Here is a 14292-nt window from a genome sequence, read left to right on the forward strand (position 1 = left end):
AATTAGAAATCAGAGAAAGAGAGCATGGGGTGGAAATAGAAAACCCAGGGAGAATGAGTTTCAGTGGGAGAAAATATCTGCATTCTTGAAGAGGTAAAGCCAGATGTGTCCACAACTTTACAAAAGTCTGGATCTACAGACTAAACACCATGGTCAATGGACCATGGTCTACAGACCATGACACCAAAGAGTCTGAATTCTAGCATTGATTGTGCTTGCTATTTATCTGGCTATATCTGTTTAAGGATGTGAATCCTATAACACGTGTTTAGATTGAGCTTTCCATTTAATAGCTTTGAAGCTGTAGTTATTACAAAAAAGAAACACACTCTCTTGTGAGAAGAAACACGCACCCTCCCTGAATAAAGACAACAAAACGGGGACTCAAGCTAGTGAAATGGTTGGGAGGTCATCCAAATTTCTGGGAGTTTATCCAAACTTGTATAACAAGGAAGCAAAGACTCAGATTATGTTTGGTGCACAAGATAAGAAGCAAAAGATCAGACTGTGTTATACACTCCTTATAAGAACTGAGCCTTCTTTATATAGCCCTACATATGTGGACCTGTATGCAATTGCATTATATGAGTAATATCTGATGGTAATTAAGTTAATATTGTGGAACACAAACAAATGTGCTTTTATTCACAGTACAATGGTGCCTCACTAGACAGTAACCCCACATGACAGTTTTTTCGCTAGACATTGACTTTGCGATCGCTATAGCGATTCGCAAAACAGTGATTCCTATGGGGGAATTTCACTGGACAATGTTTTGTCCCTGCTTCGCAAACCAATTTTTGCTAGACAATGATTTTGACAGTACCCTCTGCACTCGCAAAATGGGTGTTTTCGGGACCTAAGCTTCACAAGACAGCTATTTAAACAGCTGATTGGTGGTTCGCAAAGCGGGTTTCCTATGGCTGATCTTCGCTAGACAATGATGATTCTTCCCCATTGGAACGCATTAAACAGATTTCAATGCATTCCAATAGGGAAATGCTTTTCACTAGACAATGATTTCGCTAAACAGCGATTTCAGTGGAATGGATTATCATTGTCTAGCAAGGCACCACTGTATTTATTACTAGTCCATACAGTGGCTTCTGTAGGGCTTGCTCCATGAGAAATCATGAGAACAAAATAAAGATACTGGAATTAGAAATCCAAGCATAGGTGATAAATACCCTTATAGACCATTAAAAATCCTTCGGCATGGAATATTTGTATTCATCTCCCAAGGGAGACGAATATTAATATTCTTTCCATTAATATTGGCAATCTCCCCACCATTAGGCTTGCACCACTGTGAAGAAATTAAAGTCCAAAAGTTCATGGTGAAGTGGATTTTGTCAGGAAAGTTACTCTTCGATGTTAAGTCCAAAAATCCTTGGCAAGAAGGATTTCACGAGGCACATCTTTCTTAGAGGTAAATCAGGAGAAATGATATTAGAAAAGAGATGGGGAGAAAGAGATCATGAGGTGGAACTAGAAAAACTGAGGACTCAAAAATGAATTGGGGGGGGAAGAATTTCAGTAGAGTAGAGTTAAAAATAAAAGGAAGAAGAAAAAGCAGAGAATGAACTTTTTAATAAGAGAAAGATTTCTCCCTTAAAAAATACATTTATATTTGGTGAAGATCCTGATCTGTTCTTACCAGATTTTGACTGCTCAAATCCCTAAATCGCAGTATATGAAGTTTCTTCCTAGCATTATAAAAGCTGAACTGCCTGAGGTATTACCTGCCTGAGGTATTACCAAGGCTTCTTTCAAAATAACCTATTTTACATATGAATAATTTTAAAAGCCTGGATTTTCCAGGTTGAAAAGAAGGACCAAGCATTTCAGAAAGAAAATTGGGGCTTGCCAGCTCTGTAAATGGGAAATGTACCCATAAATGGGTATAAAACTAATAGATTTGTGGAATAACCAGATGGAAAGTGAAGGAGTTTAAAGACAATGATTGCAAACCAATATTGACTTTGCTGTCTACTAAAATTTGATTGTTAGTGAGATAATAGCCTAAAAGATGTTACTGAGGCAACAGAAATAGGAGAGAGGTTCCCACTGAATGGTCAGGATGAGGGTTTTGAAACACCTGTTCTGAGGTGTATTTTGTATTAAAATTAAGGCTGGAGGACAATGTAACAAAAAAAAAAAAGTTTAGTTCTCTTCAGCAACAATGAAATACAAAATAACATCCAAGCCATTGGATAAAGCAGAGATACGGATATGTTTCAAATGCCATAAATACATTTTCCTAGCTAAATTGTGTGAGGAAAATGTGCCTAAAACAAACTCAGTTACCTCAGGCCAATCCATGAAAATAGTACAAATGTGTTCCAAGGAGATGCAAAAGGTTCAGATGTACTGAACTGAGCTCAAGAAAGAACCAGGATTTAGCACCTGGCTTTCCTGAAAATGCTGCCTTAAATAAATAGGGAATGTTTAGATTCTGGAGGGAGAAGAGCTAATTGATCCCTCAGTACTAGATCCATGTCAAACTGGGTGTCTGGGACTGGCTGAAGTGTAATATGTAACAAGAGGACAAGAAAGAAACGGTGGGAAGGGGAGAAAAAATATATCAAAATAATGAATATGCAGGATTTCAGCTGGGTGACAATGCCTTCCAGACTACATCTCCTTCCTGCTGTGTATCAGCTGATAAAAATTCTGAGGCTGTTCTATGTGCCAGTGAATTCGGCATCTGAATGTGGAGCCAGAGGTTGGAAGTTCAATTCCCCACTGTGCATCTCAGAAGAGCTAGCCTGCGTAGCCTTGGGCAAGCTGCACAATCTCAGAAGGGAATGGGAAAATCTAGAAAACCCAGGAATGGGTGGCCATAAGTGAGAATTGACAGCTCATGATTATGATTAGCCCAGGATTCATGCCTGAAAACATTAGAAGAAGCTGACAGGAAAAAGTGTCAGCTTCTAATGGAGGTACATAATATTATTTGGAGGAATACACTTTTATGAGGGGAATGCCTAAAGTGCCGTTCCCTGATATATAATCTACACTGTCAGGGAACACCGTCTCCTTTTCTCAAAATCCTCTTATGACTGATAGTGCTGTGTCACCAGGTCTCCCTGTGATGCCCATCATAATTCTTTCCTGAGATGTGCGCTTTTAGATGGAAGTGGAGGAATTTTGCTAACATAGGTAATACAGAACCATCTCTGTGCTAAAATGTTTGCAGTTTCCAAAAATGGCACAAGAGTTAGAATTGTAACATATATTAATTTAAGTCATTGCTAAGCAGGTTTCCACGTTCAGTTTTCAGATGGATGCTTTGTTTCCGAAGGAAGTCCTGTTCCCACGGATTCAGGGTCGCTAATGATTCCAATGTAGGCGCAGGATTTTTTTTTGTACAAAAGATTTTTGGTGGTAAACTCAGACCACCTTCTCAGGGAATCTGTGACCTGCAACTATTATTAGTGCAGGACAGGTCATTCTTAGCAACTGCATTAATTGCTTTTTAAGCCACCTTGGGTCCCTTTGTGGTAGAAGGGCAGCCCCACGCGGATCCAGTACAATAGATTACATTCTGATCCCGATCTCCTTGCTCCCGCATGTGACTGAGTTCCGGGTGGGTGAGCCTCTAGCCAGTGATCATCTCCCCCTATGCTGTAGTCTTGCTCCCAACACAGACTCGACACCCTTGACCAACCTGGCCCCTGAGGAGCCCTTAGTGACCCTGCCCAGAATCAAATGGAATTATAGAACCAAACAATACTTTGAAAAAATAATCAATCTAGAGATGACACCGCAAGGCTCCCTCAACTGGCTATCTTCACCAAAGCCCGAAGACCTCATCCAAGGATTCGAGAACTTAATAGACTTCATAGCAGCTAGCCTTGGGCGGCCCCCCCAACAACTTCAGAAAAGACAGACCCTGCCCACACATCCTAGATTAGACAAGGACTGCATCGCCCTGAAGCAGGACATGAGGAGGATCTACAACAACTACAGATCCTCTAAGGCCCTTAAGCTCCCCTCCCAGTACTATGAGCTGAAAACCCACCTCAGGTCAGCCCTAAAGAAACTTCAGCTCCGCTCTGCAATGGTCCGATGGTCCTATCTAGCTGAGGCGATCAATTCAGGCAACAACAAAAAATTCTGGGATGTGGTTTCCGGTTCCTTTATCTTTAAGAAGACCGCACAGGACCTCCCTCATATACCAGCCGAGACCTGCGAACATCACTTTCTGGCCACTTTTCACGACAGCTGCAAGCCCACAGTGCCAACTGATTCGCCTCCACCCTGCGATCTCCCAGACTGGGCACCAGTCACATCTAGCCAAATAACAAAACTCATAGGCCAACTCAGAACTGGAAAGGCCCCAGGCCCCGACGCCCTCCCTTCAGAACTGCTCCAGGCATACACAGAGTGGTGGGCGCCGGTGCTCGCTGCTTTATTCACGGCCGTCAATGAATCCGGTTTGATGCCTAGGACATGGACACAGGCTATAGTAATCCCGATTTACAAGAAGGGCGACAAGAAATCCCCAACCAACTACAGACCTATAAGCCTGCTCGACATTATTGGGAAGATGTACGCCAGTCACCTACTACACCAACTCCAAGATTGGCTTCTAGATCAAGACATCCTGGGACCCGAACAAGCGGGCTTCAAGGCGGGAAAGTCCACACTAGATCACTGCCTGATCTTATCTCACATGATCTCTAAATACGCCTCACAACCCAACACCCGTCTCTATGCAGCCTTTTTAGACCTAAAAGGGGCCTTCGATTCTATCAACAGAGACATCTTATGGCTAAAGCTGGCTAGGCTGGGCATCGATAGGAGACTTCTATTCTTAATTCAAAGATTGCATGCAGGCTCCACATGCCGTATAAAAATTTCGTCGAAGGGGGCTCTTTCCAATCCCATTCTCGCCAACAGAGGAGTGAAGCAAGGCTGCGTCCTGGCTCCTACCCTGTTCAATTTATTTATTAATGACCTCGCCCCACTTCTACGCAATACCATCGGACACAGTCCCAAATTAGGCCATTTACAGATACCAATCCTACTCTACGCGGACGACATGGTCCTCCTTTCCCGTACAAGGGTTGGTCTAAAGCGGCTAATTACCTGCTGTCTTGACTATCTATCACATAACAACCTGCAACTAAACTTCGAGAAAACCAAAATCATAGTCTTCGGCAAAGCTTGGAAATCCTTCCCATGGTCCTTCCACGGGAATTCCATCCAGCAGGTCAGAGAGTTCAAGTATCTGGGTGTCTTCTTCCACTACCGACACTCCTGGACAACTCACCAACGGGCAGCAACTAAGTCTGCCAAGCTCTCAGCACAAGCCATCCTACGCTTCCATCACACCTGGGGCCACGGCTACATCCCTGCAGCCCTGCAGATCTTCAACGCGAAAACAGTCTCACAGCTCTTATACGGCGTCCCCATCTGGATGTCTTCACTACACAGCTCCGTGGAGAGAGTCCAATCTGTATTTCTATACAAAATCCTAGGCCTCCCCCATTGCGTTCCATATGCTGCCCTATGTCTTGAAGGCGGTCAACAGAGAATTGAAACTAGGGCCTGGCTTAGATTCTTAAAATACTGGGTCAAAATTTGCTTTTTTTCTTCCAAGGACATCCTACTCCAAGCTCTGCTTGCTGACAGTCTGTTACCCAAAGGCCTGGCCCTATTTCTCAAAAAAATTAAGACCCTAGGGCTGTCACCAGACTCAATGGGTTCAATTCCCCCCCCCAGCGTCTTCCAAACCATCAAAAACAGGGTCTTGGACATAGAAGGGCAAACGCTGTTTAGCGCGGCCCTGAAAGTCTGCTCCCCGCTGCACTTTCAGCTACCCCTTACCCTAGGACGCAGACCCAGTTACCTACATCATCTAGAACAGCCACAAGACCGCTGGGCATTCACCCTCGCTAGATGTAACATAGTACCATCAAGTCTAGCGCAGGGTAGGTACAAGGGCCTACCAACAGAACTGAGAGTTTGCCCATGTGGCCAGGGAAAGACTGAATCCCTGCAACACATGCTATTTTATTGTACACTGTACAAGGACATCCGTCTGTCACATCTGACGGCTTTTCTCCTCTCTCATTCCGGATGGGCAGACCTGAGGAAAATACAATACCTTCTATGTGACCTTAGTAAGGAAGTCACTCTATCCACTGCTAGATACGTCCAGGCCATTATTCAGAGACGCCGCAACATGCTTCCCCAAAACGAGGGGCTCCAATTACGATTTCCTGGCACCTCCTCTTGCCTGTAATGAATCTTTCCCCAGTATTTTATTGTGTTATTATGTTATTTATGCAGCATGCCAATAAAGGTTTCTGTTTCTGTTTCTGTTAGAAGGGCAGCAGAGAACTATTTTGAATAAATCAATAAATAATAAACTTGTGGGTATGCCTGGAATACTCAAAACACATGTCTTCTGCCAATCTCTTTCGCAAGGGTGAATATTTCTCTTTTTTGCTTTTTTTTGTGCTGAGGGATGCTGCTGCCTCCTGTCACAGCTAACGTGACTTGCAAAATCCTTCCAAGGAAATCTGCTACGGCTTTATTTCTAGCCCGTTTGCAGGAGGGGTGTGGTTCTGCGTGGCTCCTGGGGTTGCTGTAGCTCCCCCTGCTCCTTCGTTCGCCCCTGCTTTTATAGCAGGCAGAAATCGAACCGGTGCAGCAGCTGGAAGGTTGCATGGGTTGAATTTTTTTGGTTGCCACCTCTTGTCAGCGGCTCGGCGGCGGGAAAGGCGGGAAGTCTCCTCGCTCCCGCCGCGCTCCCCCTCTCCCCAGCCGCCGTGCCAGGGCCGAACGTGCGCCATCGTCGGGCGGGAAGGCCGTGGTTACCAGGGCAACCGGCGGCGGCGACGTCAGCCGGGCGTCGGAAGGCCCCTCAGGCCTCGGGCTCCGGCGCGGGGAAAGCCAGAGGGGAGCCGCGGCCCAGCAGAGGTGTGTGGGTCCAGCCCTAGGGCGGCCCGGCCCTCCTCCCCACCTCCCACCGTTTTCCCTCATGGAGCCCAGGGGGCCTGAGGGGCGGCCCTGCTTGGCGGGCGGCGGCGGGCGGCTTCCCTCTTAGGGCGCCCCCTGGCGGCGGCGGCGGCTCCTCCTCGTCGGCCTCGCCGCCGTCCATGGAAGGGGCGGCCGGGCTGAGCAACGCCTCGGAGGCGGCCAACGGGAGCGCCCGGGAGGCGTCCTTGGCATCGCCGCCGTGGTGGGGGGCCTGGTCCGGGGCGGCGCTGGCCTCTCAGGCGCTGCTGCTGCTGCTGATCTTCGCCCTCTCGGCCCTGGGCAACGGGGCGGTGGTCGGGGTGATCGCCCGGCACCGGCCTCTTCGGACGGTGACCAACGCCTTCGTGCTGTCGCTCTCGCTGGCCGAGCTGCTGGGGGCTTTGCTCTGCCTGCCCTTGGCCTTCTTCAGCCTGCTGAGCGGGAGGCCCCACGGCGCCTGGCTCTTCGGGCCCAGGCTGTGCTTGGCCAGCGCCGCCCTCCACGCCGGCTTGGGCATCGCCGCCACCCTCACCATGGCCTTGCTCTCTTTCGACCGCTACTGTGCCATCGTCCGACAGCCCCGACGCAAGATGGGGCGCCGGAGGGCCGGGCAGCTGCTGGCCGCCGTCTGGTTGGCCGCCCTGGGCTTGGCCGGGCCTTGGTACCTGCTGGCCAGGGAGGAGGACAAGGAGGAGCAGCAAGAAGAGGAGGATCGGGCCCCGGGATCGGGCCCGGCCACCCCCACGGCCACCCCGGCCGCCTACCACTGCATGTACGCCCTGCCGTGGGGCTCCTCGCGCCTGGGGCCCCCTTACGGCGCCACCTTGATCGTCCTGTGCTACCTGCTGCCGTTTGCCCTCATGTGCTTCTGCCACTACAACATCTGCCGGGCGGTGAGGCTCTCGGAGAGCAGGGTGCGCCCCCTCACCACCTACGGGCACTTGCTGCGCTTCTATGGCGAGATGAGAACCGCCACCACCGTCCTCATCATGATCGTCTCCATCATCTGTTGCTGGGGTCCCTATTGCGTCTTGGGCCTGGCCGCCGCCACCGGGCACTTCTCCTTCTCACCCGCCACGGACACCGTCGCCAGCTGGATGGCTTGGGCCAACGGCGCCATCAACCCTCTTATCTACGCCGCTCGCAACCCCAACATCTCTATGTTGCTGGGGCGCAACCGTGAAGGTGGGTACAGGACGAGGAACAACGTGGCCGCCTATTTGGCCACCGCCCAAGGTCGCCGCCGCCTGCAGGCCAAGAGTCGGGCCGAGCACTACGCCAGCCGTGGGCCGGGCAGTGGGGTTACGGCTAGAAGTACCCTCACCTCCTCCAGCCCAGCCAGCGGTGGCGAGGTGGCCATGTGGGCCTGTAAGAATCCAGCTCTGCTTTTCTGCCGCGATGGCCAGCCTGACACACTTTCTGAGGTTGGCACCCATCTCAAACTGGACACGGTCGATACTAGCCTTTGAAACAAAAAAAGGTGGCGTGGGGGAGTATTGCCAGCATTGGAAGGCCATTGGAATCTCAGAAGCCCAAATACTGTTCCTCAGCAGGAATTTATAACAAATTCCGAAACATCTCTGTTAGTGCACAGGCAAATATGGACACACTGAAAGAAATGGGTCAGCGGAGTCTCAGGTCTTTGAAGGTGGGTTGATTTTAAAGTGAGGTGGAGTAGCTGCCGCTATTGATGGCTGAGTAATTTTGATCCAGCTACTTTCCTAGATCTTTTGAGACCTGGGGTTTAAAAGGTGCATGCAGAAACTACCGAGTAATGCAGTGAGCACAGTACCAGGCTGAAGGGATAAAATGAGGCAGTCAGTGAGGGTTCTACCAAAATCCCATGTCTCTCGTCTCTGCTTAACAAAAAAGAAAGAAAAAAGGTTGGCATTGTAGGATCATTTTGGCTCTTGAAGATTTGCAGGGCAGCAGCATAGAGTGCATGTGTGAAAGAGAGGGACTTTCTTTGCTCTTTGGTGGAGACGTCACAGACAATGCCCAGTCAGTGCTTGAGACATTCCTGCAGATTTCATTTTACTATTCCAAGCATCCTCCCTGCTATTTTACTACTCCAAGGCAATCTGGGAATTATAGACCAAATCCCAAATATTTCCAGGCTCTTCTCTGAAGTCATCCTGTATTTGGTGAGCCATACTCCCAAGTAAGCATGCATTAGTAGGTTGTAAAATAATTGCTGGATAGCTCAGTGGTTTAAGTGTCTGGCTGCAGAGCCAGAGAGTGGTAGTTCAGTTCCTCATGGTGCCTCCTTAACAGGGACTGAATTCAGTAACCCATAGTGTTCCTTTCAGCTCTGTAGTTCTAAGATTATTATAAGATGCAGTCTTGGACTACATTGGCGTTGCACCTTGGACAATTCCATAGCCGTAGACTGAAATCCAGCTACTAGGAAACTCTATGCCCAGGTCAGAAGCAGAGATCTGACCAGGAGGGGGAAATAGGATTTCGAATCCCTATCTCTAGAGTTCCTTCCAGGCCTCTTCCGACTGTGATGTCAAATGAGTGGCCGTGGGCATGGCATTGGCAAAGTGTGGGATACTCTAGATACACAAGCCCCAATCCTGTTGCAGTTATATGTGCAGAAGGCAAATGGTGTAACTTGCAGTATTTTCTTGCTGCTAATTAATGAGTTGCTGCTTGGATTTTCAGATATGTACCAGTCTGGTTGGTTGATGTAAATTTAGAAATCCAAGCAGACTCATAAATTGCCAGCAAGAGGACGATGCATATTATGCTGTTTGCCTTCCCTAGGTGTAACTAGGCCGTAGCATTTTGGCCGTCATATACAAAGCCTTCCCAGTCCTTCTCCATGCCCGTAACATGGGGAGATGTATATGTGTAGAAGCTGATGCATATGTTCCTTCCCATTGAAGGCACTCCTGTGCAGGCTCTCATTTGTGTGTGTGATGGTTGGGTTCAGAGCTAGATGCCTGCAACTGGGTTGGCAGAAGAGGGGCTTCCGCATCATACCTTACCATGGGTGGTGATCATAGTTCATTGCCTACAAAAGATTCGAGGTTCAGCCTTTAACCAAGAAGGACTAAGAATCCTGCCGAAACTCAGGACAGCTGTTGCCAGTCAGAACTGAGAATACTAAACTCTAGATTGATTGATTGATTGATTGATTGATTGATTGATTGATTTATTTATTTATTTATTTATTTATTTATTTATTTATTTATTTATTAGATTTTTATTCCGCCCTTCTAGACAATGTCTACTCAGGACAACTTATAGGTTCCTATAGGCGCCTTCCTTTGCTCCCTGAAAAAAATGTTTCATGGCAGGTAAAACCACTCTCCTGAATAGGTAAAATAGTAAAGGGGGATATATTGGATGTTGAGTGGAGACACCTTCCCGTGTCAGGCAGATCCTGAAGCCAAAGCTGTGGTTTCATAATGGGCCAATAAAATCAATGGTTGTTTGGCTTTGACTCTCAGTATCTCTTACTACTGGGTGTGCTGACCAAGGCTGGTGGGAGTTGAACAGTGACATGTGAAGGATGACACACTCCACAGCCTTGCCTTAAGAGATTGATTGTGAAAGAACTTTCTTAATGTGACAGTGGCACATTTATTGCACTATAAACTGATCCTCTGGAGAAAGAGTTTATGATCTGTTGAATGAGCTACAGAGATCCCGGGCTTCTACGGACCTTTTTTCCCTTGCTGCATTATGAATCCTGGGCCCGAAGCCGATGTGCCTGCATCCTAGAATTGTCAGCCTCGTGGGGGTGTTCATCATCCATATTGTGTTGCTCTCCTTGGAGAGGCACATAAGAATGAGTGTCATCCTTCTCCCTTCTCTAAAGCAGCTGTGGCTTTTGGATCAATGCCTTTTTATTATGCACACCTAGCGCTGGTAAGGAGCTGCCTGTCTGTGGATTGTCTGTTGAGAAATGCAAGTGCTCTCCACAAAGCAAAATGCAGCTGCCCAGACTTTAAAAAGCTCTCTTATGCCTCTTGAAAGAACAGAAGCATCATAGCACACTGTGATAAACTTGTTATTTTGCAAACGTTTCCTTTGTGAGTTGCAGCGTTGTTGTTCATAGATATATTCCTTCTCAGCTCTTTGGAGCGTGGCATGCCTTCAAATGCATGTGCAAGCGTCTGCGTGCGCAGAGACGGCCTGCACATTATACTTCAGAATGAGAGTCCTTTCTCCGTGCAGATGTCCAACAGAGCCACCTCCTCTGCTCACAAGAATGGAGCAGCCAGCAATTAACAGGGAGCTGACTCAGCACAATGGATTTCTTAGTGGATTAGATTGGGACAGGATTGCCTGGGGTGGGTGGGTCCCAAGGTTTGGCCAGTTCTGAAGCTCAAAGGATATGGATAATTCCTTCCACCCCTTTCCCCCCAGATACCTTAAGAGAAATACCATCCATTCCTTCAGTATGAAATTGTAACAAGTACAAACAAATAAGGGAGATGTATGTATTTGTGGGTTTTGCTACTGTGACCTTATTTATATTGTGAATAAACAAATAGAGTGCTTTTTTCCTGCAAAAGATTAGAAACGTCTCCTTGTGTGTGTTCTGTGTCGTCAAGTCAGAACCAATTTATAGCGACCTTAATAGGGCTTTCAAGGTAAATGAGACACTTAAGGAATAGTTTTCCTGGTTCTAACAAAGATATTTTGGTACTTTCTTCCTTCAATAGGTTTTTCTTTTTCGCAGAATTATGCAGTTGGACACAAAGTATCCAGTTCAAAATTGTATTCCATGACACTACATCTTGTTTTAAGTTCTTAAACAGATATATATATAGCCTACATAATATTTTCTTTATTTCACCAGCAGCACATTTTGCAGTTTCCAACTGCACATTATTTTCTAGTGAAAAAAGAGAGGAGGGCTGATTGTAAACATCTTTATTCTATGAAGCCTTTAGCAACTTCAAATAAACTAATGACCAAAATCAAAAGGTGCAGCTTAAGCATTTAGCATTTTAATTCTGCCAGTCAAACAAGGTTGATATCCAATACATGCTTACCTGGAATTAAGCCCATTCGGTAGTATATTATTGCCGGGAATGTGATGTAGAACAATCAGCTCTATGCATGGTTCCTCCTTGGCTACAGAGGGAATCCAGGAATCCCTTGTGCGAGCAGAAATTCAGTTTAAAAGTAACAGCAAATGAGATCAAGCCTAGATTCTGGTCGCAGACCCTCAAAAAAGACATTGTAGAACTGGAAAAAGTGCAGAAGAGAGCGACTCAAATGATGACTGGGCTGTGGCACCTCCCTTAGGAGAAAACGCTCCAGTGTTTGGGGCTCTTTAGTCTAGAGAAAAGGTGCCTGAGGACATGACTAAGAGGTCTAAAATGATGCAGGGGATGGACAGAATGGATAAAGGGAAGCTCTTTCCCCTCTCACACAATACCAGAACCAGGGGACATCCACTCCAACTGAGTGTTGGGAGAGTGAGGACAGACCAAAGAAAATATTTCTTTCCCCAGTGTATTATTAGCCTGTGGAACTCCTGGCCACAGGATGCAGTGATGGCATCTGGATGCCTTTAAAAGGAGATTGGCCAGATTCCTGGAGAAAAAGTCCATCACAGGTGACAAGCCATGGTATAATCTCAAGGCTTAGAAGGAAGGGACCTCCAAAGGCCAGATGCAGGGGAGGGGGATCAGGAGACAGGGATCTCCTTGTCTTGTGGGCTCCCAGAGGCATCGAGTGGGGCCACGGTGAGATACAGGAAGGTGGGCCAGATGGGCCCTTGGCCTGATCCAGCAGGGCTCTTCTTATGTTCTTATTCTACCAGTGGAACTGTTCTGGCTTGCGAAAAAGAAAAAGAAAAGGATTCTAGCCCTAGAACTCAGCGAAACTTATTTTTGTATTGCATGTTTACAGCTTTAGATAAAGATTAAAAAAATAATAGTAACAGCACCCTGTCCAGTATCTCACACAACTCTCAAGAATTTGAGACTGCAAGGGTGAAACTGAGTTTTAAATGTAAGAAGAATAAATATTGTTAATCCATCCAGGCAGACGATTATCCAGGTTAAAAGAGCCCCATAGCACAGTGGTTAAACTGCAGTACTGCAGTCAAGCCTTGCTCAATGGCCCGAGTCCAGTCCCGGCAGGTTCAGGTAGCTGGCTTCTGATATTGTTAAAACTAGTGTACATTATGGTTGTAGGCATCCTTCAGTTTTGAGAGACTATGGTAAAGTGCTCTGAATAGAGGTCTTGAAACAGCGTCTAGTGTGGCTGAGAAGGCCAATTCGAGAGTGACCATCCCTTCCACACTGAAGGCAATTACAATCTGTCCCTTGTCCAGCTCCTCTGATTTTGCTGGTTTCGTGACTGCCTCGTTGCCTTGGCCTGCTGGACGAGGGTCTCTTCAAACTGGGAGAGGCTGTGATGCACCGCCTGCCTCCAGGCTGAACGCTCAGATGTCAGGGTTTCCATCTGTTGAGGTCCATTCCTAAGGCCTTCAGATCCCACTTGTAGATCTCCTTGTATCGCAGCTGTGGTCTCCCTCTGGGGCGCTTTCCCTGCACTCATTCTCCATACATGAGATCTTTTGGAATCCGACCATCAGCCATTCTCATGACGTGCCCAAGCCAACGTAGACGTTCATGTACATTATGAAAACCATACAATTGTGAATACAGTTGATCTTGTCTGATTCTGCAAGCTAAGCAGTGTCAGGTCTGGTTAGCAGTCAGGTGGGAGATCAATCAGCGCCAGAGATTACCCCAGTTATGGTTAATGGGGAATAATTTTGCTTGCAGTTTTACAGAGCCCATGCTGCAAGAGAGTTGACAAAACTGGCCTAGACAAAACCAAGAAGCTATCCAAGTGTAGCTCAGTTTTCTGTGTTCCTATAGAGGTGGTTAACCTGCTGGATGATCTGGCTCATTGCAAGATAAGCTCAAGATTGCTGTTTTTAGGAAACAAACATCAGAGCAAATGACAGAGACCCTTTATTGTTCTGCCACCTAAATGGAGAGAGACAGCAAACCACGAGTAGTGCCTGGACCACACACACCTCTGGACCTCTGGTTTATTCTGACTCTCTGACTTGTAGCCCAGCAATGCAGAACCTCAAACCCCACCTAACACTTAGTGGAGATGCCAAGAATTACAATCAACTAAAAAAAACAATGCAATAGTAATCTGACTTTTAAGGGATCCCCCTCCATATGTGATCAATTTAGTTGATCAAGACAAAACAAGTAAGTAGGTGCTGGATCAAATCAAGTGTACATTCTACAATTTAAAAAATGACTCAATTTAAGCTCTTGTATTTCAAGCACATCATGCGAAAACAAGACTCTGGAAGAGACAATA

General features: G+C 46.9%; 1 protein-coding gene across 1 annotated transcript; it reads left to right on the forward strand.

Annotated features, from left to right (window-relative positions):
* The first annotated feature begins 6975 nt into the window (after positions 1-6975).
* Positions 6976-10655, forward strand: GPR135 (G protein-coupled receptor 135). Its single transcript, XM_072986826.2, has one exon. The coding sequence runs from the start codon at positions 7113-7115 to the stop codon at positions 8439-8441; it is 1329 nt and encodes a 442-aa protein (XP_072842927.2). The 5' UTR covers positions 6976-7112; the 3' UTR covers positions 8442-10655.
* The last annotated feature ends 3637 nt before the right edge of the window (positions 10656-14292 follow it).

This window comes from Pogona vitticeps, chromosome 1 (assembly GCF_051106095.1).
Source record: "Pogona vitticeps strain Pit_001003342236 chromosome 1, PviZW2.1, whole genome shotgun sequence".
NCBI classification, from domain to species: Eukaryota; Metazoa; Chordata; class Lepidosauria; order Squamata; family Agamidae; genus Pogona; species Pogona vitticeps.